Genomic DNA, 26,679 nt, shown 5'->3' with positions numbered 1-26,679 from the left:
GAGAAGAGAACAGAGAGACTGAGACAGAAGAGACAGCACAAAGCACAGAGACAAGACCCAGAATACACAGACAGAGCCCAGAGTCAGAGCACAGAACCCAAGGAGAGAGCACAGAACACAGTGACCAGAGCCCAGAGCACATAGCACAGAGCCCAGTGCACAGAGCACAGAGCACAGAGCTAGAGTCCAGAGCCCAGAATACAGACTGCAGAACACAGCACAGAGAACAGGACAGAAAGCACAGAGTAGGATCCCAGAGCCAGAACCCAGAATGCAGAGTGCAGAGCACAGAGCACAGATCATAGAGCAAGGGCCCAGAGAACAGTGACAGAGTTGAGAGCCAGACCCAGAGTATTGAGACAGAACCTTGAGCCAGAATCTTGAGCCAGAACCCAGAGCACAGAGTGCAGAGTAAAGAGCACAGAGACCAGAGCACAGAGCCTAGAGATCTGAGCACAGAGCACAGAGACCAGAGCCGACAGCACAGAACTCAGAGCACAGAGCCAGGACCCAGAGAACAGAGACAGTTCAGAGCCCATACCCAGAATACTGAGAGAGAGGCTAGAACGAGAACCCAGAGAACAGAGCACAGAGGACAGAACACAGAGCCCACAGCACAGAGCACAGAGTTTAGAGCACATAGAGCAGAGCACAGTGACCATAGAGCAGAAAACAGAGCACAGAGCCCAGACCCAGACCCAGAGTACAGAAATAAAGTACAGAGACAGAGAACAGATCAGACAACCCAGTGAACAGAGACCATAGCACAGAGCACAGAGCACAGAACCAGAAGCCAGAGCCCAGAATATGGAGCACAGAGCTCAGTGCACAGGGCACATAGCCCAGAGCCAGAGCCCAGAGCACAGAGTGCATAGAACAGAAGACAGAGTACAGAGTCCAGAGCCCAGAGAGCAGAGTGCAGAGCACAGAGCTAGGACCCAGAGAACTGAGAGAAATTTCAATGTCCAGACCCAGAGTATTGAAATAGAGCCTAGACCAAGAACCTAGAGCACAGAACACAGAGCACAGAGTGAAGAAAAAGAGCACAGAGCACAGATTAAAGAGCAGACACCAGAGCCCAGAGCCCAGAGCACAGAACACAGAGACCAGATCACAGAGCACAGAGCCAATAACCCAGAAACCAGAGAACAGAGCACACAGCCAAGAGTAAAGAGCACAGAGCCCAGAGCACAGAGCTCAGAGCCAGAGCCAGAGTACAGAGACAGAGCACAGAGCACAGAACACAGTGACCACAGCCCAGAGCACAGTGCCCAGGACCCAGAGCACACAGTCCAGAACACAGAACACAGAGCAGAGAGCACAGAGGCAACAGCACAAAGCCCAGAGAACAGTGACCAGAGTTCAGAGAACAGAGTGCACAGTGCAGAGCACAGAGCCATAGTCCAAAGCCAAAGTCCAGAGCATAGAGTGTGGAGCACAGAGTGTGGAGAACAGAGCCCAAGCAGATAGCCCAGAGAACAGAGACCAGAGCAGAGTGCACAGAGCACAGGGCCAAAGCCAGAGCTCCAATTGCAGAGTACAGAGCACAGAGCATAGAACTGATCCAGAGCCCAGTGTGCACAGTGGGGAGCACAGAGCCAGATCACCTAGCCAGTGCGCAGAGCACAGTTCCCAGAGTACAGAGCACAGAGCATAGTGCAGAGAGCACAGAGATCAGAGCAAAGGCACAGAGCAAAGAGCTAGGACCCAGAGAACAGAGAGAGAGTTCAGAGCCAACACCCAGAGTATTGAGACGGAGCCTAGAGCCAGAGCCCAAAGCACACAGCCCAGAGCACAAAGCACATAGCACAGAGACCAGAGCACAGTGACCACAGAGTACAGAGTCAGAGCCCAGAGCACAGAGGCCTGAGCATACAGAACAGGGCACAGAGCCCAGTGCCCAAATCAAGGAGCTCAGAGCCCAGAGCACACAGCATAGTTCCCAGAGTCCAACGCTCAGAGACCAGAGCACAGAGCCTAGTGCACAGAGCACAGAGAACAGAAGACAGAGCACAGAGCCAGAGCAGTGAACCAGAGCCCAGAGCACAGATGTAAAACACAGAGCAGAGCACAGAGCCCAGAGCACAGACACCAGAGCCCAGAGCACAGAGCACAGAGACCAGAGCAGAGAGCACAGAAAACAGAGCACAGAGCCATAACACAGAGCTAGATCCCAGGGCACACAGCCAGAGCAAACAGGACAGAGCCCAGAGCACAGAGCACAGTGGAAAGAGCAGGAGTCCAGAGCCAGAGCCCAGGGTGCAGAGTTCAGAGAAAAGAGCACAGAACACAGAGTCAGAGCACAGTTCACAGAGCACACAGCCCAGACCCAGAATCAGAGAGAGTGCCCAGAGCCAGAGTCCTGAGAACAAAGCCCAGAGCAAAGAAACAGAGCACAGAGAACAGAACAGTGACCATAGATCAGAAAACAGAGCACAGAGCCCAGAAACCAGAGTTCAGAGCACAGAGCCCAAAGCCCAGAGCACAGAACACAGAGCAGAGAGCACAGAGAACAGAGCCCAAGGCACAGAGCCAGAGCCCAGTGCACAGAGTGCAGAGCACAGAGCACAGAGCATAGAGCACAAAGTGCAGACTACAGAGACCAGAGCACAGTGTCAAGAGTAAAGAGCCAGAGCCCAGAACACAGAATGGAGAGCACAGAGCAGAGTAGAGATCACACTGATCAGAGACCAGACACAAGAGCACAGAGCACAGAGCACACTGATCAGAGACCAGACACCAGAGCAGAGTGTCCAAACCCAGAGCCCAGAGGCCAGAGCACACAGCACAGGACCCAGAGCCCAGTGCCCAAATCAAGGAGCCCAGAGCCCAGAGCACAGAGCATAGATCCCAGAGTTCAGAGCACAGAGACCAGATAACAGAGCACAAACCCAGAGCCCATAGCACAGAGCTGGAGTACAGAGACCAGAGCACAGAGCATAGAGCACAGAGCCCAGAACCCAGAGCACAGAGCACAGAGCATAGAGCACAGAGCCCAGAACCCAGAGCACAGAGACCAGAGCATAGAGCACAGAGCCCAGAACCCAGAGCACAGAGACCAGAGTATAGAGCACAGAGCTCAGAACCCAGAGCAGAGAGCACAGAGCACAGAGCACATAGAACAGAGCCCAGAGCACAGAGCCAAGAGCAAAGAGCACAGAACACAGAACACAGAGCGCAGAGACCAGATGACAGAGCACAGGGCACAGAGCTACAGCCCAGAGCATGGAGTGCAGAGAATAGAAGACAAAGCACTGTTCCAGAGCTCAGAGTCAGACTGCAGAACACAGAGCAGAGCACAGAGCACAGAGAACATAGCAGAGAGCACAGAGTAGGAGCCCAGAGCCAGAACCCAGAATGCAGAGTGCAGAGGATAGAGCAAGGACCCAGAGAACAGTGACAGAGTTGAGAGCCAGACCCAGAGTATTGAACAGAACCTTGAGCCAGAACCCAGAGCACAGAGCACAGCACACAGAGAACAGAGCACAAAACCCAGAGGCCAGACCTCAGAGACAAAAGACAGAGCCCAGAGCATAGATCCAGAGTAGAGTGACAGAACACAGAGCCTACAACCCAAGCACACAGCACAGAGCACAGATTACAGAGATGGAGCTCAGAGCCAGAGCCCAGAGCATGGAGTGAAATACACAGAGCGCAGAGCAAAGAGCCAGAGTTCAGAGTGCAGATCCAGATTTGAGACAGATCCTACAGTCAGAACCCAGAGCACAGAGCACAGAGCACAGGGTTTAGAGCACAGAGACCAGAGCACTAAGCACAGAGCCAGAGCCAAGGTATAGGGACAGAGTACAGATCCCAGAGTCCAGAGACCATAGCACAAAGCCCAAATCCCAGAACCCAGAGCACAGGGCCCAGAATACACAGTCCAGGGCATAGATCCACAGCACAGATTGCAGTGCCCAGGGCCCAGAGCACAGAGTGCAGAGCACAGAAAGGATAGCACAGAGCCCAAAGTCCCAAGTTCAGAGCCCAGACCCAGAATATTGAGACAGTGCCTAGAGCCATAGCCTAGAGCCAGAGTGCAGATTACACAGCCCAGAGCATAGGGCACAGAGCACAGAGCCACACCACAGAGCACAGTGCACAGAGCACAGAGCACAGAGATGAGCGCATAGAGCCCAGAGTTCAGAGCTCAGAGCCAGAGGAGAATACAGAGACCAAGCACAGAGCACAGTGCAGAGTGCCCAGAACCCAGAGCACAGAGCGCAGAGTACAGAGAATAGAAAATATAGCAGGAGCTCAGAGAAAGACCTCAGAGTGCAAAGTGCAGAGCTCCGAGCACAGAGTGCAGATCCAGAACCCAAAGAACAGAGACAGAGTTCAGAGCCCAGACTCAGAGAATTTGAAAAGAACCTGGGCTCTGAACTCTGTCTCTGTCCTCTGGGTCCTGGATCTTTGTTCTGTGCTCCATGCTCCTTACTCTGCATTCTGTGCTCTGGCTCTGGGTTCCTGCTTTGTGCTCTGTACTCTAGGCTCTGGGCTCTGTGTTCTGTCTCTGTACAGTGGGTCTGTGCTCTTTGCTCTGGGATCTGTGCTCTGTGCTCTGTGCTCTGTGCTCGTAGATTTGTGAACTGGTCTCTGTGCTCTGTGCTGTGTGCTCTGGGCTCTGGGCTCTGTTCTCTGTACTCTGCACCCTGTGCTCTGTGCCCTGGCTCTGTGCTCTGTTCTCTTTGCTCTGCTCACTGCTCTCTGGTCTCTGGCTCTGGGTTCTGCTTCTGAGACCAGAGCACAGAACACAGAGCACAGATACCACAGCACAGTGCCTGGAGCCCAGAGCCCACTGCCCAGAGCCCAGAGCCCAGAGCACAGAGCAATTGCTCAGAGCTCAGAGTTGCAGAGCACAGAGCACAGCGCACAGACCACTGAGACCACAGCATAGAACCCAGAGCACAGATCAAAGAGCCTAGAGACCACAGACCAGAGACAGAGCCCAGACCATAGAACTCAGTGACCAGAGACAATAGCACAGAGCCCACATTCCAGAGCACAGAGCACAGAGCCCATAGTACAGAGCCCAGAGCATGGATCCAAAGTAGAGAGACAGATCTCAGAGCCCACATCCCAGGCTCACAGCACAGAGCACAGATTACAGAGACATAGGGCAGAGTGAGTGCCCAGAGTGGAGTGCAGAAGACAGAGCACAGAGTACAGAGCCAGGACCCAGAGACCAGAGACAGACTTCAGAGCCCAGACCAAGGGTATTAAGACAAAGCTTAGAGCCAGAGCCCAGAGCACACAGCCCAGAGACCAGAGCACAGAGCATAGACCCACAGCACAGAGTACAAAGCACAGAGCACAGTTTACATAGCACAGAGAGGAGAGAATAGTGACCACAGAACAGAGCACAAATCACAGACCCAGAGCACAGTACAAGAGTACAGAGACAGAGAACACATCCCGGAGCCCAGAGCCCAGAGCCCAGAGCACAGACATAGAGCATAGATCAAAAGTACAGATACAGAGCACAGAGCACAGACCACAGTGACCAGAGTCCACAGCATGGAGCAAAGTGCCCAGAGCCCAGAGCACACAGCACAGAACACAGAAGACAGAGCACAGAGCACAGAGTGCAATGCACAGAGAACAGATCACAGTGACCAGAGTCCACAGCATGGAGCAAAGTGCCCAGAGCCCAGAGCACACAGTACAGAACACAGAAGACAGAGCACAGAGCACAGAGTCATGACCCAGAGAACAGAGACAGATTTCAGAGCCCAGACCCAGTTTATTGAGGCAGAGCCTAGATCCATAGCACAGAGAACACAGGACAGTGACCAGAAACCAGAGCAGAGAGTACAGAGTCCAGATCCCAGTGCACAGAGCACATATCCCAGAGCACAGAGCACAAAGCCCAGAGCCAAAGCACAGAGCACAGAGCACAGAGACAAGAGCAGCAAGCACATAGCTGAGACCGTAGATCCAGAGTACAAAGGCAGAACACAGAGCCCACATCCTAGAGCTCACAGCACAGGGCACAGAGAACATAGAGAGAGCCCAGAGTCAGAGCCCAGAGCACAGATTGCAGAGCACAGAGTAGAGAGCCAGAGCACAGAGCACAGAGCCAGAGCCCAGAACCCAGAGTGCAGAGCACAGACCACAGAGTCCAGAGTACAAAGCCCAGAGCACAGAGCACAGAGCACAGTGAGCATAGAACAGAGTCCAGAGAATAGAGCTGATAGCATGGAAACCAGAGCTCAGAGCCAGAGCCCAGAGCACAGAGCCAGAGCCCAGAGCACAAAGCACAAAGCACAGAGCACAGAGAACAGAAAACAGACCCAGAGCCCAGAGCACAGAGTGCAGAGCCCAGAGACACAGCAAAGAGCACAAAGCACAGAGCACAACGCATAGAGCAGGAGCCCAGAGGCAGAGCCCAGAGCTCATAGTGTAGAGCACTGAGCATAGAGCACAGAGCAGAGCCCAGAGCACTTAACCCAGACCCAGAGTAAGACACAGTGCCCAGAGCTAGAGTCCAGTGCACAGAGCCCAGAGTACAGAGCACAGAGACTGATTCCAGGGTCCAGAGTACAGAGCACAGTGCCCAAAGCACAAACCATAAACCAGAGCACAGAGCACAGAGTCAACAGCACAGACCCAGAGCTCCAGGCTCCTCTCCTGGGATCTGGCTCTGTGTTCCTTCTCTGTGCTCTTTGCTTTGTGCTCTGTGCTCTGTGCTCTGTGCTCTGTGCAATAGGCTCTATGCTCTGGGTACTGGGCTCTGTGCTCTGCGCTGTGGTCACTGTGCTCTGTGTTCTGTGTTCTGAGCTCTGGGCTATGTGCTCTGGGCTCTGACTCTAGGCTCTGTCTCAATATTCTGAGACTGGTCTCTGAACTATGACTCTGTTCTCTGCATCCTGGCTCTGTTCTCTGTGCTCTGTGTTCTGCAGTCCCCACTCTGGTTTCTGGCTCTGGACTCTTTCTCTATTCTCTGTACTCTGTGCTGTGATCCTGGGATGTGGGCTCTGTGTTCTGTCTCTGTATTCTGGATCTATGCTCTGTGCTCTGTGCTCTGTGCTCTGTGCTCTGGGCTCCAGTCTCAGAGCAGGAGCCCAGAGCCAGTACCCAGAGCACAGAGTGCAGAGCTAAGAGCACAGAGCACAGTGCTAGAGCACAGTGCACAGAACATGGAGCACAGAGTCCAGACACAGAGTCTGAGCCCGGGCCCAGAGCCAGAGCACAGAGCACAGAGCCAAGAGCACAGATCACAGAGCACAGAGTCAGATCCCAGAGACCAGACCCAGAGTATTTGGAGAGAGCCTGGGCTCTGGTCTATGTGCTCTGGGCTCTGAGCTTTAGGTTCTAAGTTCATTGATTTTTTGCACTGGGCTCTGGCTCTGTGCTGTGTACGCTGGGCTCTGGGCTCTGTTCTTTTTGCTCTGCACTCTGTGCTCTGTGCTCTGGCTCTCTGCAGTGTGCTCTGGGCTCTGGGCTTTGCACTCTGTGCTCTGTGCTCTGGGCTCTGTGTTCTGTGTTGTCTCTGTGTTATCTGTTCTCAGTTCTGGGCTCTGCTCTCTGTGTTCTCTTTCTCTATAGTTGGTCTGGGCACTGGGCTCTGTGCTGTGTGCTCTGTTCTCATTGCTCTATGCTCTGTGCTCTGTATTCTAGGCTCTGGGCTCTATGTTCTGTCTCTGTACTGTGGGTGTGTGCTCTGGACTCGGTCTGTGCTCTTTGCTCTGGACTCTGTGCTCTGGGCTGTGGGCACTGTGCCTTGTGCTCTGGTTCTGGTCATGTGCTCTGTGCTGTGTGCTCTGTGCTCTGTGTTCTGTGTTCTGTGTTCACTCTGTACTCTGGGCTCTCTGCTATATGCTCTGAGCACTTACTTGCCTCTGTGCTCTGGTCACTGGTCACTGTGCTCTGTGCTCTATACTCTGTCTCTGTACTCTGGGTCTGGTCTCAGCTCTTTGCTCTGTGCTCTGGGATCTGCGTGGTGGCCTCTGTGCTCTGTTTTCTGTGCACTGGGATGTGTTCTCTGGGCTCTGCGCTCTGTGTTCTGTGTTCTGGTCACTGTGCTCTGTGCTCTGTCTCTGTACTTTGGCAATGACTCTTTGCTCTGTGCCCTGTTCTCTGTGTTCCATGCTCTGTGTTCTGGTCTCTGTGTTCTGCACTCTGCACTCTGTGCTCTATGCTCTGTGCTATCACCCTTTGCTCTGTGCTCTTTGTTCTGTGCTGTGTGCCCCGGGCTGTGACTCTATGCTCTGTCTCAATACTCTGGATCTGGGCTCTGATCTCTGTCTCTGTTCTCTGGGTCCTGGAAATGTGCTCTGTACTCTCTGTTCTTCATTCCATGCTCTGGGATATGGCTCTGGGCTCTGTCTCTGTTCACTGTGCTCTGTGCTGTGAGCCTGGGATGTGGGCTCTCTGTTCTGTTTCTATAGCCTAGATCTATGCTCTGTGCTCTGTGCTCTGGTCTCTGTGCTCTGGTCTCTGGGATGTGAGCTCTGTGCTAAGGACTCTGATATCTGAGTTCTGTGCTCTGTGCCTGGTCTCTGAGCGCTGGTCCCTGGGTTTTGTGCTCTGTTCAGTGGGCTCTGTGCTGTGGTCTCTGTGCTCTGTGCTCTGTGCTCTGCACTCAGTGCTCTGGGCTCTGGCTCTGGGCTCCTGCTCTCTGCTTTGTGTTCTGTGCTCTGTGCTCTGTGCTCCCTACTCTGGTTATGTGCTCTGGGCTCATACTCTGCAATCTGGCTCTGTGCTCTGTACTCTGTGCTCTGCACACTGCGCTCTGGGTTCTGGCTCTGTGCTCTGTGCTCTGTGCTATAGTCTCTGGTCTCTGAGCTCTGTGCTATGGCTCTGTCTCTGGGCTCTGGACTATGTGCTCTGGCCTCTGTGCTGTGGTCTCTGTGCTCTGTGCTCTGTGCCCTGTGCTGTGTGCTCTGGGCTCTGACTCTGTCCTCTGGGGTCTGGGTTCTTGACTCTGGTCTCTGGCTCTGTGTTCTGCACTCTGGGATTTGGGCTCTGGCTCTGCGCTCTGTGCTCTGTGCCCTGTGCTCTGTGTTCTGGGCTCTCAGCTCTGGGCTCTGTGATCTCTGCTATGTTCTATGTTCTATGCACTCTGTGCTCTGGGTTCTGTGCTCTCTGCTCTGGGCTCTGTGCTCCTTCTCTGTACTCTGGTTCTTGTACTCTGGGTCTGGGTTCTTCACTCTGTGCTTGGTGTTCTGGTCTCAGTGCTCTGTGCTCTGGTCTTTATGCTCTGCACTCTGTGCTCTGTGCTTTGTGCTCTGGGCTCTGGATTGTGTGCCCCTGGCTCTGACTCTACTCTCTCTCAATACTCTGGGTTTTGGTTCTGATTCTATCTCTGTTCTCTGGGTCCTGGCTTTGTGTCTGTGCTCTGTGCTCTGGGCTCTGGCTCTGGGCTCCTGCTCTGTTTTATGTTCTTTGTGCTCTGTGCTCTCTTCACTGGTCTCTCGTCACTGTGCTCTGGCTCTGTGCTCTGCGATATGTACTCTGGGCTTTGTGATCTGGGCTCTGGCTGTGGGCCCTGTCTCTGAATCTGGGTCTGCACTCTGTGCTCCCTACACTGTGTTCTGGCTCTACGCTCTGTGTTGTTTGCTCTGAACCCTGCACTCTGGGCTCTTGTTCTCGGCTCATGCTCTGAGACCAGAGCACAGAGCACAGAGCACAGGGACCACAGCACAGAGTCCAGAGCACAGATTACATTGCACAGAGACCAGAGCCCAGAGCAAAGAGCACAGAGTCAGAGTCCAGAGCACAGAGCATAGAGACCAGAGTCCAGAGACCAGAGCCCAGAGAGCAGAGCACAGAGTGCAGAGTACAGGGCACAGAGCACAGATCACAGAGCCCAGAGCTCACAGCACACAGCACAGAACCCAGGGGACAAATCAGTGAGCCCAGAGCCCAGAGCACAGAGCCCAGAGAACAGAGACCAGAGCACAGAGCACAGAGCCAGTGCACACAGCCAAAGCCCAGAGCACAGACCCAGAGTACAGAGAAAGAACACAGAGACCAGATCGAAGAGCTCAGAGTGCAGAGCACAGAGACCACAGCACAGAGCACAGAGCACAGAGCACAGTGCATAGAGACCAGAGCACACAGCACAGAACTCAGAGTCAGAGCTCAGAGCCCAGCGCACAGAGCACACAGCACGGAGCCCAGATCACAGTGTGTGTCAGAGCACAAAACAAGAGCCCAGAGCACAGAGTGCAGATCACAGAGCATGGAGCTCAGAGCATGGAGACCACAGCACAGAATTCAGGGCCCAGAGCACAAAGCTCAGAGACCAGAGAAGAAAGCACAGAGCTCAGAGCCAGAGCACAGAGTACAGAGTGCAGAGCACAGAGCTAGGGCCCAGAGCCAAAAACACAGAGCACAGTGCACAGAACCCAGAGCACAGGGTGCAGTGCCCAGAGCCCAGAGCAAGGAGCACAGAGCACAGAACAAGAGAACAGAGTGCAGAGCATAGTGCAGAGTCCAGAGAACAGAGCCCAGAGCACAGAGGACAGAACACAGAGACCATAGCACAGAGCCCAGAGCACAGATCCCAGAGCCAAGTGACCAGAACTCAGAGTCTGACCACAGAGCACAGAGCTCAGAGAACAGAGACCAGAGACCACAGCACAGAGCACAGAGCAGAGAGTGCAGAGCACAGAGCCAGAGTCCACAGACAGAGCCCAGAGCACATAGCCAGAGCACGGAGCACAGGGCACAAAGCACAGTGCACAAACCACAGATCAGGAGTGCAGAGCCAGAGCACAGAGCACAGTGTGCAGTGACCAGAGACCAGAACTCAGAGACTGACCACAGAGCACAGAGCTCAGAGAACAGAGACCATAGCACAGAGCACAGAGCACAGAGAAGAGAGCGCAGAGCACAGAGTACGGAGAACAGAACCAGAAGCCAGAACCAGAGCCCAGAGCACATAGCCAGGAACAGAGCGCAGAATGTAGAGCAAAGAGCCCAGAGCATATAACCAGAACACAGAGCACAGGGCACAAAGCACAGAACACAAATCACAGAGCAGGAGCCCAGAGCCAGAGCCCAGTGTGCAGAGTGCAGAGCAAAGAGCACAGAGTACTGAGCCAGAGCACAGTGCACAGAGCACAGAGTCTAGACCCAGAGTCAGAGATAGTGCCCAAATCCAGAGCCCAGAACCTTGAGTCCAAAGACAGAGCAGAGAGCACAGAGCACAGAAAACAGAGCAAGAGCCCAGAGCCAGAGCCCACAGCACAGAGTGCCAAGCACAGAACACAGAGCCAGGACCCAGAGAACAGTGACAGAGTTCAGAGCCCAGAACCAGAGTATCAAGAGAGTTCCTAGAGCCAGAGCCCAAAGAACACAGCACAGAGCACAGAGCACAGAGCACAAAGCACAGAGCACATAGCCACAGCACAAAGAACAGTGTACAGAGTGCAGAGCACAGAGACCAGACCACAGACCCAGAGTACAGATCCAGAGTATAGAGACAGAGAGCAGAGCACAGAGCACAGAGCACAGAGTGCAGAGCATAGAGTCAGGACCCAGAGAAAAGAGACAGAGTACAGAGTACAGACCCAGAGTATTGAGAGAGGGCCTAGAGTCGAAGACTAGAACACAGAACCCAGAGCACAGAGCACAGAGGCAGTGCACAGAGCACAGAGCACAGAGCACAGAGTTCAGACACAGAGCACAGAGTGCAGAGCATAGAAACCAGAGCGCAGAGCACAGAGACCAGAGAACTGAGAACACAGTCAAGAGCCCAGACACAGAGTACAGAGTCAGAGTAGAGAGACAGAGCACAGAGCACAGTGTGCAGTGACCAGAGACCAGAGCACAGATTCCAGAGTGTAGAGCGAGAGCCCAGAGCACAGAGCACAGAGCTCAGAGCTCAGAGGCTGGCCCTGGGATCTGGCTCTGTGCTCTGTGCTCTGTGCTCTGGACTCTGGACTCTGGGTCTCTGCTCTGGGCTCTGTCTCTGTATTCTGCTCTGCCTCTGAGTTCTGGGTTCTGGACTCAGTGCTCTGGTATCTGTGTTCTGTGGTCTGTACTCTGGGCTCTGGCTCTGTTCTCTGGCTTGTAATCTGTGCTCTGGTCTCATGGTCTGTGCTCTGGGCTCTGTGTTCTGTCTCTAATCTCTGGGTCTGTGTTCTGGGCTCTGATCTCCCTGTTCTGGGCTCTGGGTCCTTGCTCTGAGCACTGAGCTCTCACCTGGGCTCTGGTCTCTGTGTTCTGGTTCTGTGCTCTCTGCTCTGGGTCTGTGGTTAGTGCTCTGAGCACTGACTCTAGACTCTGGGCTCTGGGCTCTGGGCTCTGGGCTCTGGGCTCTGGGTTCTGAGTTCTGTTCTCTGTGCTCTGCAATCTGTGCTCTGGGCAGTGAGTACTGTGCCCTGTGCACTTGTCCTTGTCAATGTGCTCTTAGTTCTGTGCTCTGGGCTCTGTGTTCTTTGCTCTGTGTTCTGTGCTCTGGACTCTCACTCTGCCCTATGGGGTCTGTGCTCTGGTTTCTGGTTACTGTGCTCTGTCTCTGTACTCTGGATCTGTATTCTGGGTTGGGCTCTGTGCTCTGTGCTCTGGTTTCTGTGCACTGCACTCTGTGCTCCATTCTTTGTATTGTGCACTCTGTGCTCTGGCTCTGTGCTCTGTGCTCTGTACTCTGTTTTATGTGCTCTGGGCTCTGTCTCTAGGATCTCTCTCAATACACTGGATCTGAGCTCTGAACTGGATCTGAGCTCTGAATTCTGTCTCTGTTCTCTGGTTTCTGGTTCAGTGCTTTGCACTCTGTGCTCTGGGCTCTGCTCTGGGCTCCTGCTCTGTTTCTGTGCTTTGTGCGTTTTGCTCTGTGTTCTGTGCTCTGGGCTCTGGGCTCTGTGCTCTCTGCTCTGTGCTCTGTGATTTCTGCTCTGTGCTCCGGTCTCCAGGCTCTGTGTTCTGCTCTCTGTGCTATCTGCTCTGCACTTTGTGCTCTGGGATCTGACTGTGTGCTCTGTGCTCTGGGATATGGGCTCTGGGCAATGTGCTCTGTGCTCTGGGCACTGTGCTGTGGGCCCTGTGCTGTGGGTCCTGTGCTTTGTGTTCTGTGCTCTGGTCTCAGAGCAGGTGTCTAGATTCAGAGCCCAGAGTACAGAGTACAGACCAAAGAGCACAGAGCATAGAGTCAGAACACAGTGCACAGAGCACGGAGTTCAGACCCAGATTGAGAGTAAGTGACCCAGCCAGAATCCAGAGCCCAGAGCCCAGAGCAGAGTTTGCAGGTCACAGAGCCAGAGCTAGAGCCCACATCCTAGAGTCCAGAGCACAGAGTACAGAGCACAGAAAATAGAGCAGGAGCCCGGAGCCCAGAGCCAGAGACCAGAGAACTGAGGGAATAGCACAGAGCACAGTATACAGAGCCAGGACCTAGAGAACAGAGACAGAGTTCAGAGCCCAGACCCAGAGTATTGAGAGAGAGCCTAGAGCCAGAGCACAGAGTGCAGAACACACAGCACAGAGAACAGAGTACAGAGTATACAGACCAGAGCACAGAGCACAGAGATGATAGCATCGAGCACAGAGCCAAGGGCCCAGACCCAGTGTACAGAGACAGAGTACAGACACAGAGAACAGAGCACAGAGTACAGTGACCAGAGACCAGAGAACAGATCACTGAGCACAGAGCCACAGCACAGAGTGAAAAGCGCAGAGCGCAGTGCACTGAGACAATAGTGCAGAGCCAAGAGAACAGAGCCCGGAGAACAGAGCACACAGTACAGTGCACAAATCAATGGGCCCAGAGCACAGAGCACAGAGCTAGAGCTCAAAACCCAGAGCCCAGAGCACAGAGGCAGAGCCAGAGCCAAGAGCCAAGAGCCCAGACCCCAGAGCACATACACAGGGCAGAGCACAGAGCACAGAAAACAGAGAACACAGCACAGAGCCCTGAGCACATAGCCTGGAACTAATAGACCAGAACTCAGAGACAGAGCCAGAACAGAGAGCTCAGAGAACAGAGACAACAGAACAGAGCACAGAGCAAGAGCCTAGAGCGCAGTGGGAAATGTGCAGAGTACAGAGCAGAGAGCTACGGCGCAGAGGCAGAGCAGAGTACATAACCAAAGCATAGAGCTCAAAGCACGGACAAAGAGCACAAAGCACAGGGCAGGACCCCAGTCTCAGAGCTCAGAGTGCAGTGTGCAGATCAAAGAACACAGAGCACAGAGCCAGAGCCCAGAGCCCAGAATACAGAGCACAGAGCACAATATAAAGAGTACACAGACCAGAGGAAAGATTACAGAGCAAGAGCACAGAGCACAGAGCCAGAATCCAGAGCCAGAGTACAGAGTATATGGTGCAGTGCCCAGAGCACAGAGTAAAGTGCACAGAGCACAGAGCCAGAGCCCAGAGCATGGATTGCAAAACAAAGAGCACAGAGCCAGGACCCAGAGAACAGAGACAGACTTCAGAGCCCAGCCCAAGAGTATTGAGAAACAGCCTAGAGCCAGAACCCAGAGCACACAGTCCAGAGCACAGTGAACAGAGCACAGAGCACACAGCCAGAAACCAGAGGTCAGAGACAGAGCATAGAGCAAAGAGCTCAGAGAGCAGAGACCATAGCACAGAGCACAAGTCACAGAGCACAGAGCCAGAATCCAAAGCCAGAGCACAGAGCACAGTGTGCAGTGCACAGAGTACAGAACCCAGAGCCAGAGTCCAGAGCCAGAGCCAAGAGCTCATAGCCAGAGCACAGAGCACAAAGCAGGAGCCCAGTTCAAGAGCCCAGAGTGCAGAGTGCAGAGCACTGAATACAGAGCACAGAGACAGAGCCCAGTGCAGAGAGCACTGACCCAGACACAGTCTGAGACAGTGCCCAGAGCCTGAGCCCAGAGCCAGAGCTCAGAACACAGAGCCCAGAGCACAGAGTGCAGAGCACTGAGCCAGAGCCCAGAGCCCAAAATACAGAACACAGAGCACAGAGTAATTTGCAGAGAAACCAGAGCACAGAGCACTAACCAGAGCACAGAGCACAGAGCTAAGTGCTCAGAGACAGAGTTCTGGGATCTGTCCCTCGGCTCTCTCTCTGTGCTCCTTGATCTGTGCTCTGAACTCTGGTCACTGTGCTCTGTTCTCTGTGTTCTGTCACTGTGCTCCGCCTCTGCCTCTGAGCTCTGGACTCTGGGCTCTGTGCTCTGGTATCTGTGCTCTGTGCTCTTTCCTCTGGATCTGGTTTCTGTGCTCTCTCTCTGTGCTCTTTGCGACGTACTCTTTGCTCTGTGCTCTGTGCTCTGTGCTCTGGGCTCTGTTCTCTGTGCTCTGTGCTCTGGCTCTGTGCTCTGTGCTTTGTGTTTTCTGCTCTGTGCTCTGTGATCTTTTCTCTGTGCTTTGTGCTCTGGTTCTGTGCACTGCACTCTCTGCTCTGCGCTCTGTGCTCTACACTCTACACTCTACGCTCTACACTGTGTACTCTGTGCATGGTGCTCTGGCTTTTTGCACAGAGCACAGAGCAAAGAGCACAGAGCCAGAGCAAAGAGTGCAGCTTACAGAGAACAGAGCAAAGAGCGAAGAGCACAGAGCACAGACCAAGAGCACAGAGGACGGAGCACAGAGCCAAGAACCCAGACACAGGAACAGAGCCAGATTACAGGGACAGAACACAGAGCACATAGCATAGTGACCAGAGACCAGAGCAACAACACAGAGCCCAGAGTGTAGGGCACAGATCACAGAGCACAAAGACAAGTTCCCAGAACACAGAGCCAAGAAGCAAGAGCACAAAACAGAGCGCAGAGCCCAGAGTTCACAGCCAGAGTAAGAGTACAGAGACAGAGTAAGAGCACAGAGCACAGAGAACAGGGACCAGAGTACAGAGTGCTGAGCACAGAGATGGAGTGCACTGCCAGAGCCCAGAGCTCTGTGTCTGTGTTCTGGGCTGTGTTCTGTTCTCTGGTTTGTGCTCTGTGCTCCAGTCTCTGTGCTCTTTACTCTGTGCTCTGTGCTTTGTACTCTGGGCTCTGGACTTGGGCTCTGTGATCTGTGATCTGTGCTCTGTGCTCTGGGATCTGACTCTAGGCTCTGTCTCAATACTCTGGATCTGGGCTCTGAACTCTATCTCTGTCCTCTGGATACTGGATCACTCCTCTGTGCTCCATGCTCTTTACTGTGCATTCTGGGCTCTGGCTCTGGGTTCCTGCTCTGTGCCCTGTGCTCTGTACTCTAGGTTCTGTGCTCTGTGTTCCATCTCTGTACAGTGGGTCTGTGCTCTAGTTTCTGGGTCTGTTCTCTGGGTTCTGTGCTCTGTGCACTGTGCTCTGTGCTCTGTTCCCTGTGATCTGGGCTCTGACTCTGGGTTCCTCTTCTGAGATCAGAGCACAGAACCCAGAGCACAGAGACCACAGCACAGAGCCCAGAGCACAGAGCACAGTGCCCAGAGCACAGATCACAGAGCCATTTCCCAGAGATCAGAGTGCATAGCACAGAGCACAGCCCACTGATACCATAGCACAGAACCCAAAGCACAGAGCACAGAGCCCAGAGACCAGAGCTCAGAGACAGAGCCCAGACCACAGAATTCAGAGACCAGAGACCATAGCACAGTGCCCACATCCCAGAGCCCAGAGCACAGAGCCCATAATAGAGAGCCCAGATCATAGATCCAGAGTAGAGAGACAGATCTCAGAGCCCACATCCCAGGCTCACAGCACAGAGTACAGAGAACAGAGACATAGGCCAGAGCAAGTGCCCAGAGTGTGGAGTGAAGAACACAGAGCACAGAGTACAGAGAAAGGACCCAGATAACAGAGACAGAGTTCAGAGTCCAGTCTAAGTGTATTGATACAAAGCCTAGAGCCAGATCACAGAGCACAGAGCCAGATCACAGAGCACAGAGAACAGAGCCCAGTGCCCAGAGCACACAGCACAGAACGCAGAGACCAGTTCACAAATCTAGGAGCACAGAACACAGAGCAGAGAGCTCAGAGCACACAGCAAAGAGCACAGACCCAGAAACCAGTGCACAGACCCACTGTATAGAGACAGAACACAGAGCCCAGAGCCTAGAGTACAGAGCACATAGCACAGAGCAGGAGCCCAGAGCCAGAGCACAGAATGCAGAATAAAAAACACAGAGAACAGAGCAGAGATCCAGGACCCAGAGGACAGGGACAGAGTTCAGAGCCCAGACACAGAGTATTGACACAGAGTCTAGAGTCAGAGCCCAGAGAACAGAGCATAGAGCAAAGAGCCAGAGCACCATGCACAGAGCACACAGTCCAGACTCAGAGTCAGAGTCAGTGCCCAGAGCCAGAGCACAGAGCCCAGAGCCCAGAGCACAGAGTCCAGAAGCAAGAGCACAAAACAGAACACTGAGCACAGAGCCCAGATCCCAGTGCCCAGAGCACAAAGCACAGAGCACAGTTTAAAGAGCACAGAGTAAAGAGCACAGAGCACAAACCAGAGCACAGAACACAACCGAGAACAAAGACCCAGAGCTCTGGGCTCTGGCAGTGCACTCCATCTCTGTGCTCTGTGCTTTGTACTCTGTTCTCTGTGCTCTTGCTCTGTCTCTGTGCTCTGGTGTCTCTGCTGAGGGCTCTATGCTCTGGGCTCTTTGGTCCACATTCTGTGTTCTGGGCTCTGACTCTGGGCTTTGGCTATGGGCTTGCGCTCTTTGCTCTGGACTCTGGTCACTGTGATTTGGGCTATGTGCTCTGGACTTGGTCCTCTGGACTCTGTACTCTGCTCTGCACACTGCATTCTGGGCTCTGGCTCTGTGCTCTGGCTCTATGCTCTGGGCTCTGGGTGTGTACTCTCTTCTCTGTGCTCTGTGCTCTGCACTCTGTTCTGAACTCTGGCTGTGTGCTCTGTGCTCTGGGCTCTGGGTACTATGCTCTGGTCTCTGGTCTCTGTTCTCTGTGCTCTGGCTCTATGCTCTGGTCTCTGGGTCTATACTCTGTGCTCTGCTCTCTGTGCTCTGGACTCTGTGCTCTGGGTTCTGTGCAGGTTGATATGTGCTCTGGGCTCTGTGTTCTTGGCTCAGTGCTTTGCACTCTGCTCTGTACTCTGTGTTCTGTGCTGTGTGCTCTGGGCTCTGGGCACCGTGCTCTGTTCTCTGTGCTCTGTCTCTGTATTCTGGGTCTGGCTCTGCCTACTGGGCTCTGGCTCTGTTCTCCATGATCTGGGCTTTGGGCTCTGGCTCTGAGTTCTGGCTTTATCTGAGCTCTGTGCTCTAGACTCTGGTAACTGTGCTCTGGGCTCTGGGCTCTGTCTCTCTACTCAGGCTCTGGCTCCATGTTCTAGGCTCTGGTGTCAGTGTTCTGTCTCTGTACTCTGGGTCTGGGCCCTGTGCTCAGGGCTCTGGGCTCTAGTCTCTGTGCTTTGTGCTCTGGTCTTTGTACTCTGGCACTGTGCTCTGGGCTCTGGATCTGTGCTCTCTGCACTGGTCTCTGTGCTCTGGACTCTGGGCAATGTGCTCTCTGTTCTGGTCTCTGGTCTGTTTGCTCTGTGCTCTGTGGTCTGTGCTGTGTGCTCTGGGATCTGGGCAGGTTGATGTGTGTACTGGGCTCTGTGCTCTGGACTGTGTGCTCTGGGATTGGTGCTCTCAACTCTGGCCTTTGCACTCTGTGCTCTGTGCTCTGTGTTCTGTGTCGTGTGCTCTGGACTCTGATCGCTGTGCTCTGGGCTGTGTACTCTGGGCTTTGTCTCTGTGCTCTGTGCTCTGTGCACTGGGCTCTGTGCATGGGGCTCTGGACTCTGATTCTGTGCTCTGTGCTCTGTGCACTGGGCTCTGTGCTCTGGGCTTTGTGCTCCACACTCTGCTCTGTGCTCTGTGCTATGGCTCTGTGCTCTCTGCTTTTGGCTCTGGGCTGTGTGCTCTGGGTTCTGGTTCTGCTCTCTGTCTCTGTTCTCTGTGCTCTGTGCTGTGAGCCTGGGATGTGGGCTCTGTTGTCTCTGTCTGTACTCTGAACATATGCTCTGTGCTCTGTGGTCCCCACTCTGTGCTCTGGGATCTGGCTCTGGGTTCCTGTACTCTTCTCTGTTCTCTGTGCTCTCTGCACTGTGGTCTGTGCTATGGAATCTGTGCTCTGTCCTCTGGTTAGGTGATCTGACTCTGTGCTCCGCACCGTGGGCACTGGGCTCTGGATCAGTTCTCTGCTTTGTGTTCTGTCCTCTGTGCTCTGCAGTCTGTGCTCTGGTTATTTTTTCTGGCACTGTGTTCTGCACACTTCACTCTGGGCTCTGGATCAATGCTCTGGCTCTCTGTTCTGTGCTCTGTGCTCTGTGTTCTGGACTCTTCCCTCTGTACTCCGGCTCTGTGCTCTGTGCTCTTTGCTCTGGGCTCTGTGCTCTGTGCTCTGGCTCTGTGCTCTGGCTCTGTGCTCTGGGCTCTGTCTCTCTATTCTGGCTCTAGCTTCATGTTCTGAGCTCTGGACTCTGTGTTCTGTCTCTGTATTCTGTGCTCTTTGTTCTTGGCTCTGTGCTCTTGACTCTGTTCTCTGTGCTGTTTCTCTCTTCTGTGCTCTGGACTCTGGGCTCTGGGCTCATTAATTTGGGCACTGGGCTCTTTGCCCTGTGCTGTGTGCTCTGGCCTCAGTGCTCTGGGCTCTGGGCACTTTACTCTGTGTTCTGGTCTCTGGTCAGTGTGCTCTGTGCTCTGTGCTCTGCACTCTGTTCTCTGGGCTCTGTCTCTGTACTGTGGGCACTGTGATCTGGTCTGTGGTCAGTGTGCTCTTGTCTCTATGCTCTGCACTCTGTGCTCTGGGCTCTGCAATCTGTGCTCTGGGCTCTGGGCCCTGGGTCTGTGCTCTGTGCTCTGGTCTCTGTGCTCTGGACTTTAGGATCTATGCTCTGTGCTCTAGGTTCTGGGCTCGTTCATTTGGGCACTGGGTTCTGGGCCCTGTGCTGTGTGCTCTGGCCTCTCTGCTCTGTGCTCTGTGCTCTGTGCTCTGTGCTGTGGGCTCTGGTCACTGAGTTCTATACTCTGTGCTCTGTCTCTGTACTCTGGTTCTGTACACTGGGTCTGTGCTCTGTTTTCTGGTCTATGGTCACTGTGCTCTGCACTCTATGCTCTACACTCTGTGCTCTTTTCTGGGCACTCTGTGCTCTGGCTGTGTGCTCTGTGCTCTGTTCTCTGTGTTCTCACTCTAGGCTCTGTCTCAATACTCTGGGTCTGGGCCCTGAAATGTCTCTGTTCTCTGGGTCTTGGCTCTGTGCTCTGTGTTCTGTGCTCTCTACTCTTTTCTCTGTGTCTGGGCTCTGGGATTTGTGTTTTGTGCTATGTGCTCTGATCTCTGGGCTCTGTGCTCTGTGCTATGTACTCTGGGCTCTGTACTCTGGTCTCTGTGCTCTTTACTCTGTGCTCTGTGTTCTGGCTCAAGATTCTGTCTCATACACTTAGTCTGGGCTCTGAACTCTGTGTCTGTTCTCTGGGTACTGGCTCTATGTTCTGTGTTCTCTGCTCTGCACTCTGCATTCTGGGCTCTGGCTCTGGGCTTATGCTATGTTCTCTGTGCTTTGTGCTCTGTGCTCTGCTCTGTGTTCTGCAGGCTGTGCTCTGGGCTCTGGATCAGTGCTCTGGCTCTGTGCTCTGTATTCTGTTCTCTGCCCTCTGTGCTCTGGGTTCTGGCCCTGTGCCCTTTGCTCTGTGTACTGGGCTCTCTGCTTTGGGCTCTTTGCTCTGGACTCTGTCTCTGGGCTCTGAGTTCTGTGCTCTGGGCTTTGGCCTCTGGCTTTTTGCTCTGCACTCTGCACTCTGTGCTCTGGTCACTGTGTTCTGTGCTTTGTGTCTGTACTCTGGTTGTGGCTCTGTGCTCTGTACTCTGGTCTGGTCTTTGTGCTCAGGGTTCTGTGCTTTGGAATCTTTGCTCTTGGCTCTGTGGTCCACAATCTGTGCTCTGGGCTTTGGCTGTGGGCTATGGCTCTAGGCTCTGCCTCATTACTCTTAGTCTGTGCTCTGAAGTCTGTCTGTGTTCTCTGGGTCCTGACTCTATGCTCTGTGCTCTTTGTTTTACACTTTGCACTCAGGGCTCTGGCTCTGTGCTCCTGCTCTGTACTCTTTATTCTGTGCTCTGTGCTCTGTACTCTGTGCTGGGCACACTGCACTCTGGGATATGGCTCTGTGCTCTGTGCTCTGGTCTCTGTGCCCTGGCTCTGTCTCTGAACCCTGGTCTCTGGGCTATATGCTCTGGCCTCTGTGATGTAGTCTCTGTGCTCTGTGCTGTGGTCTCTGTGCTCTGTGCCCTGTGCCCTGTGCTCTGGGCTCTGAGCTCTGGCCCTGTGCTTTGGGCTCTGGCTCTTTGTCCTGCGCTCTGGGCTCTGGGTCTGTGTTCTGGGGTCTGGACTCTTGGCTCAGGACTCTGGCTCTATGCTCAGGGGTCTAGGCTCATTGATTTGTGCTGTGTGCTCTGTGTTTTGGGTTCTGTGCTCTCTGCCCTGTGTTCTGCACTCTGTGGTCTGGGTTCTGGCTCTAGGCTCCTGCTCTGAGACCAGCACACAGAGCACAGAGCACAGGGACCACAGCACAGAGCCCAGAGAACAGAACACAGTGCCCAGAGCACAGAGTGCAGAGCACAGAGTCAGATCCCAGAACACAGAGCCCAGAGCCCAGAGCACAGAGCCCAGGGTCAAGAGCACAGAGCGCAGAACACAGGACTCAGAAGGCAGAACACAGGTCACAGAGCACAGAACACAGGGCATACACCATAGTGACCAGATGCCAAAGAAGAGAGCACAGTGCCCAGAGCCCAGATCCCAGAGCCCTGAGCACAGAGCCTGAACACAAATCACAGAGTGCAGAGCTCAGAGCTCAGAGCACAAAGCACAGTGCCCAGAGCCCAGAGTGCAGAGACAAGAGCACAGAGTGCAAAACACAGGGCACAGAGTGCAGAGCACAGGTCAAAGAGCACAGAACAGAGGGCACACACCATAGTGACCAGATACCAGAGCAGAGAGCACCACTGGTGCTCTGTAAACAGGCACCAGTTCCCACTCCCAATCCTCAAACCCCAAGGACCTGCTCCCTACTCCTGCCTTAGGTTTTATTCATTTATTTATTTATTTCTGACTAGAAGAACATGACACCACCAAGAAGTTTGCATCGAATAATTCATTGACAGCCAGCACTGTTCTGGATGTACTCCCTGTTCACACTCCCTGCCCAAGGCTTTCAAATATATGACCTCATTTAATCACCTTGCCTGCCCCCGGGCTCCTCCAGACCAACTCCCAGCTCTCCTCCCACAAAATGCTAGTGTTTCACCTCTGGAGTGCTTAGTTCACCCCACAAACTCAGCTAATGCTGACCACATGCAGGCAAATGTCTTTGTTCTCTCCCATTCTCTTCCTAGTCCCCATCCCAGAGTTGCCCCACCACAGTGGACACCCTAAACTCCAGTGCTGGAATCAATTCCGTGTAAGGCCCTACTCACAGACCTGACCACAATATGGCAGGAAGCAGCCATATTGCGATCCTCCAGGTCAATAATGGCCTTGGATTCTTCTCCAAAACCATGTCCAGTCCTCTGAAAGGGCAGCGGGGTTGTTCCTGATGGTGCCTCTTGTTGCTAGGAATGAAAGAACCATTTGCATTTGTTTCTCATTTACAGTTCCAGAAACATGGTGGGTCATTACCCAAGCACTTCTTGGGGTACATGAAGGGGTGAACCCTCATGTCCTGGGTCCAAGACCCACAGTATTTTTTTGCCCAGTGGAGCAGTGGTGGCCACAGGTGAGCGGCGAGGGCAGTGTGCTGATCATTTCTCCTGACTGCTTCAAGCCTCTCAGGGGCCCTGGATGCTGCCTCTTAGCCCAGCACCTGTCAGACCACATGAGTTACCCCAGGGCAGTTGCTCCATCCCTGCCCTCTCTAGCACCAGGGCCCTGGGCCCTGAGTGGTCCACAGTGGCATGGCACACCCTCAACTAATAGGTTGGAAAGACCTTGGGGGATCATCCTGGCCATGACCTTGATGCCAAACCCCTGAGACCCCACGAGGTACCTGAGATCCTTGGCCCTTGCAAGGTAGTGGGTGGCAAAATTTGGCCCTAGTGGTGGCAGATGGTGGGCACTACTGGTGCTACAAATGCAGTTGTTCCTGGTGCCTGCAGAAGGTAGGTGGGTGCTGGATATGGGGACCAGCAGGGGGCATGGGCCTCTTTGTGTGCCAGGAGTGGTGGATGGGTGTGTGGGTCACAGGTGGGGTGCTGCCTGGGTGGCCTAGTGTGGGCGCAGGCTGGGTGGACTCTCCGCCTGGAGTGGACCCTGTCATGGGGACGCAGCATCACAAACTTGGTGAGCACAGGCTTCTGGGTCCCCCCTTTCCCTCCAAGTCACCTGGTGGGAGGGGAGTGCTGGTTGCTAGGTCTGGGGGCAGCGTGTGGGTGACTGGGTGTGCCTTTAATCCATGTGGATTCCAGGAGAGGGAAAATGAGCTAGCTGGAGTGTACTGTGCTGCGCTTTTTATTTCCTTCAGCAAAGTCATGTAAAACCTTTAATACGTTGTGACCCCACCCTCCAGTCTTTAAAAGAATCAGTCCCATTACTCTGATTAAAGGTGGGTAGATTAGTCTCTGAGCCTTTGCACAGTCTTCTTGTTAAACAATAATGAGTAACATCTGGTGGACTTCAGATGACAAGTGCCAGTCACCTGGTCCATCCTTTCAGTGCTCTTACCTAGGTCTTAATTTCCATGTCCACAAGGTCTGGTTTCCAACCCCAAGTGGGTGCTTTACAATCCCTGAAACAAAACTTTCAGAATCCACAACTTTGAAACTCCTGTTTCTCCTTCTGTTAACTACTATTCAGAATTCAGTGGTGATCTCTAAAATAGGAAAGGAGGATCTGCTGATTTCAAATGATCTTTTGAAAATGGAGATGCAATCTCTTGTGCAAGAGCTTGCCCAGCTAAATCTGAATTTCCCAACTAAACACATACCAAACCTGCTAGGTAGCATGTTTCACAGAAGACCCCTCCTTGGGGGGGTCTTTAAAACACATTAGTGAACTTGTATTGCTGCAAGCTACTTTAGAAATATTAACTGTAATAATCATTACCTGTATTCTGAAATACTACCACACTAAGAAACTATGTACTCTGGGTTTGATGGACGTCACCAGCCTTGGCTGTGTCTGGTGTCAGGTGAAGTTGATTTAGGTGTGCCAGTGATTTCAATGTGATAACATTTTAAAGGTCTGAATTCAATTATGATCACATAGCTTGAAAACATAAATTTTAAATTAATACTTATTTAATGTTTTCTGAGCCCTTGTCTCCCTCAGTCTTTCATAAATTCCTTGTTTCATGTTTTACTACATGAATACAAATTGCTGTACTTCTGGTTAATTCTTCCATTACTTGTAAAAACTTTATTTCACTTATCTGTAGTTTTTGCTTAATGATTTAGTCTGTGAGAAAAGAATTGAGTCATTTTGTAAATTGGAATACGTGGATTAAATAATTCATAATTATTCTTGGATTCACCACGGTTAAAGGAACACATATTTGTTCATATTTTTCTGTATCATCACGAGCTCCATTAAAACATTAAGGGTTAAACATTTTCAAGTTAATTTATCGTTTTCCTCCTAGATTTCTGAAGAACACATGGTTTCAAATTCATTAACTTACAGAAAATACATTTTCATGTATTTTGCATGTGAACATTGTGCACTATGAAGTGGTATTGAATGTATAATTAACCTGAAGAAAACAAAATTTGCTGAGGATTATGTGAATATACAACCAGTTTTTGTCCTGGAAGATATTTTCATGAACATCTAGAAGGTAAATTTTATCATTATTGTTTATACTTTTTCATTTCCCATACTAGTTTTACCAGACTTTTAAGGAAAACTGGGATAATTTTAGGATGATAATCTCTTTTATGGTTCAATCATTTAAAGTTTTATTTACTCAATTAAGAAAATTTTAACTTGAAATGACTGTAGATTTATGTATAGTTATGTTAAAAAAAGAGAGACATCCTCTGCCCACTCGATATAGAGCCACCCAGAAGCTCACATTGTGACATTAAAGATGATATGGCGGATCAAGGCCGATCCGTCAGCACTTTCAGACGCAAAGGAATCGCGACTGCTGGGAGGGAGCTTCGATTTGCACCTTTAGAGATCGCAGCAGCAAAAAATGAAGGGAACCCTGGGGAAGGTGCTGTGCCTGCGGAACAATACCATTTTTAAGCAAGGCTTTTCCCTCTGCAGAGTTAGAGCTTTGGGAGAGAATTCCTCTTATTCTGCAGGTGCCATTCTACTGGCTACCAGTCGGCATTATAAGACAAAGCCCACTCATGGCATTGGAAGATACAAGCACCTAATTAAAGAACAAGAGCCCAAGAAGAAGGGAAAAGTGGAAGTGAGACCCATTAATTTGGGGACAGATTATGAATATGGGGTTTTAAACATTCACATAACTGCATATGACATGACCCTGGCAGAGAATTATGCCCAGTATGTTCATAACTTCTGCAACCATCTCTCCATCAAAGTCGAGGAAAGTTATGCGATGCCCACTAAAACCATGGAGATACTGCAGCTGCAAGAAAAAGGCAGCAAAATGTCCCTGGACTCAGTTCTTACTATCCATGAGCGAGTGATTCAGATCAGCAGTTTGAGCACCACATTTGCAGAGATTTTCTTGGAAATACTCCAAAGCAATCTTCCTGAAGGAGTCAAATTGTCAGTAAGGGAGCACACTGAAGAAGACTTTAAGGGAAGGTTCAAAGCTCGGCCAGAACTAGAAGAGCTATTGACCAAGTTGAACTAGTTATTGCAGATCCTTTCATGCCCCAGCACTGGTGATATTAAGTGCCAAGGAGAAGAGCTTTCCCATGGTCAGGGTTAAGTAGGAGACCCTGGCCCTTAGATTTCATATGTACCCATTCCCACATCCTCTGTAGCATGGGTGCACTTGTTCTTAACACATACCTTTGTGATAACACAGGGTATCCTCTAATAAAAATCTGCTACTGCTGATGCTTGTGTGGGGGGGGAGCAGAGAGAGACAGAAAGACAGTGAGTAAGAGAGAGGAGTGGTAGGAGGAAAAAGGCCATTCTGCCATCCTGTGGAACATTTTTAACTAAGGGATTCTCTTTTCTCTTTGATGCTTTTTTTTTCCTTTCAGTTTAAAGCAATCTTTCATGGAGTCCTATAGTGAAGTATGGATGATAGCATGAGTATAGTCTCTGTATTAGTTTGTTTTCTATTGCTATAATAAAATACCTGAGGCAGGGCTTTAAAAAAAAAACTTAGTTGTAGATGGACACAATATCTTTATTTTATTTATTTTTATATGGTACTGAGGATTGAACCCAATGCCTCCCACATACTAGGCAAGCACTCTACCACTGAGCCATAAACACAGCCTGACTTTTTTTAATAAAGAGGTTTATTTAGCTCACATGTTCTGAGGTTCAAACATGGCACCAGCATCAGCTCACCTCTGGTGAGGGCCCCATTTGCTGGGTCACAATATAGCAAAATGTATCACATGAGAGCACATGAGAAAGGGAGAAACCACATGGCAAGACAGGAAACCAGAGATGAGAAGGGCTAATCTTGTACTTTTTAAAACAACTCCCTCCCTCCCTCCCTTCCTTCCTTTCCTTCCTTTCCTTCTTTCCTTCCTTGCTTCCATTCTATTTAACTATACATGACAGCAGAATGCATTTTGATTCATTGTACACAAATGGAGTACAGCTTTTCATTTCTCTGGTTGTACACGATGTAGAGTCCCACCATTCGTGTAGTCATAC

General features: G+C 52.0%; 1 protein-coding gene across 1 annotated transcript; it reads left to right on the top strand.

The window, feature by feature from the left end:
* The first annotated feature begins 24,987 nt into the window (after nt 1–24,987).
* LOC124975446 (39S ribosomal protein L48, mitochondrial-like) lies at nt 24,988–25,736 on the top strand. The gene has a single exon (XM_047538163.1). It carries the CDS (start codon nt 25,055–25,057, stop codon nt 25,688–25,690), a length of 636 nt encoding a protein of 211 aa, XP_047394119.1. The 5' UTR covers nt 24,988–25,054; the 3' UTR covers nt 25,691–25,736.
* The last annotated feature ends 943 nt before the right edge of the window (nt 25,737–26,679 follow it).

Source organism: Sciurus carolinensis, unplaced genomic scaffold (genome assembly GCF_902686445.1).
Source record: "Sciurus carolinensis unplaced genomic scaffold, mSciCar1.2, whole genome shotgun sequence".
Taxonomy (NCBI): domain Eukaryota; kingdom Metazoa; phylum Chordata; class Mammalia; order Rodentia; family Sciuridae; genus Sciurus; species Sciurus carolinensis.
The sequence above is the reverse complement of the archived record's forward strand: the minus strand, read 5'-3'. Positions and strand labels throughout refer to the sequence as shown.

Bases quoted from the DNA above. Each gene is read 5' to 3' on its own strand.
- LOC124975446 (XM_047538163.1), top strand. From the start codon at position 25,055: ATGAAGGGAACCCTGGGGAAGGTGCTGTGCCTGCGGAACAATACCATT.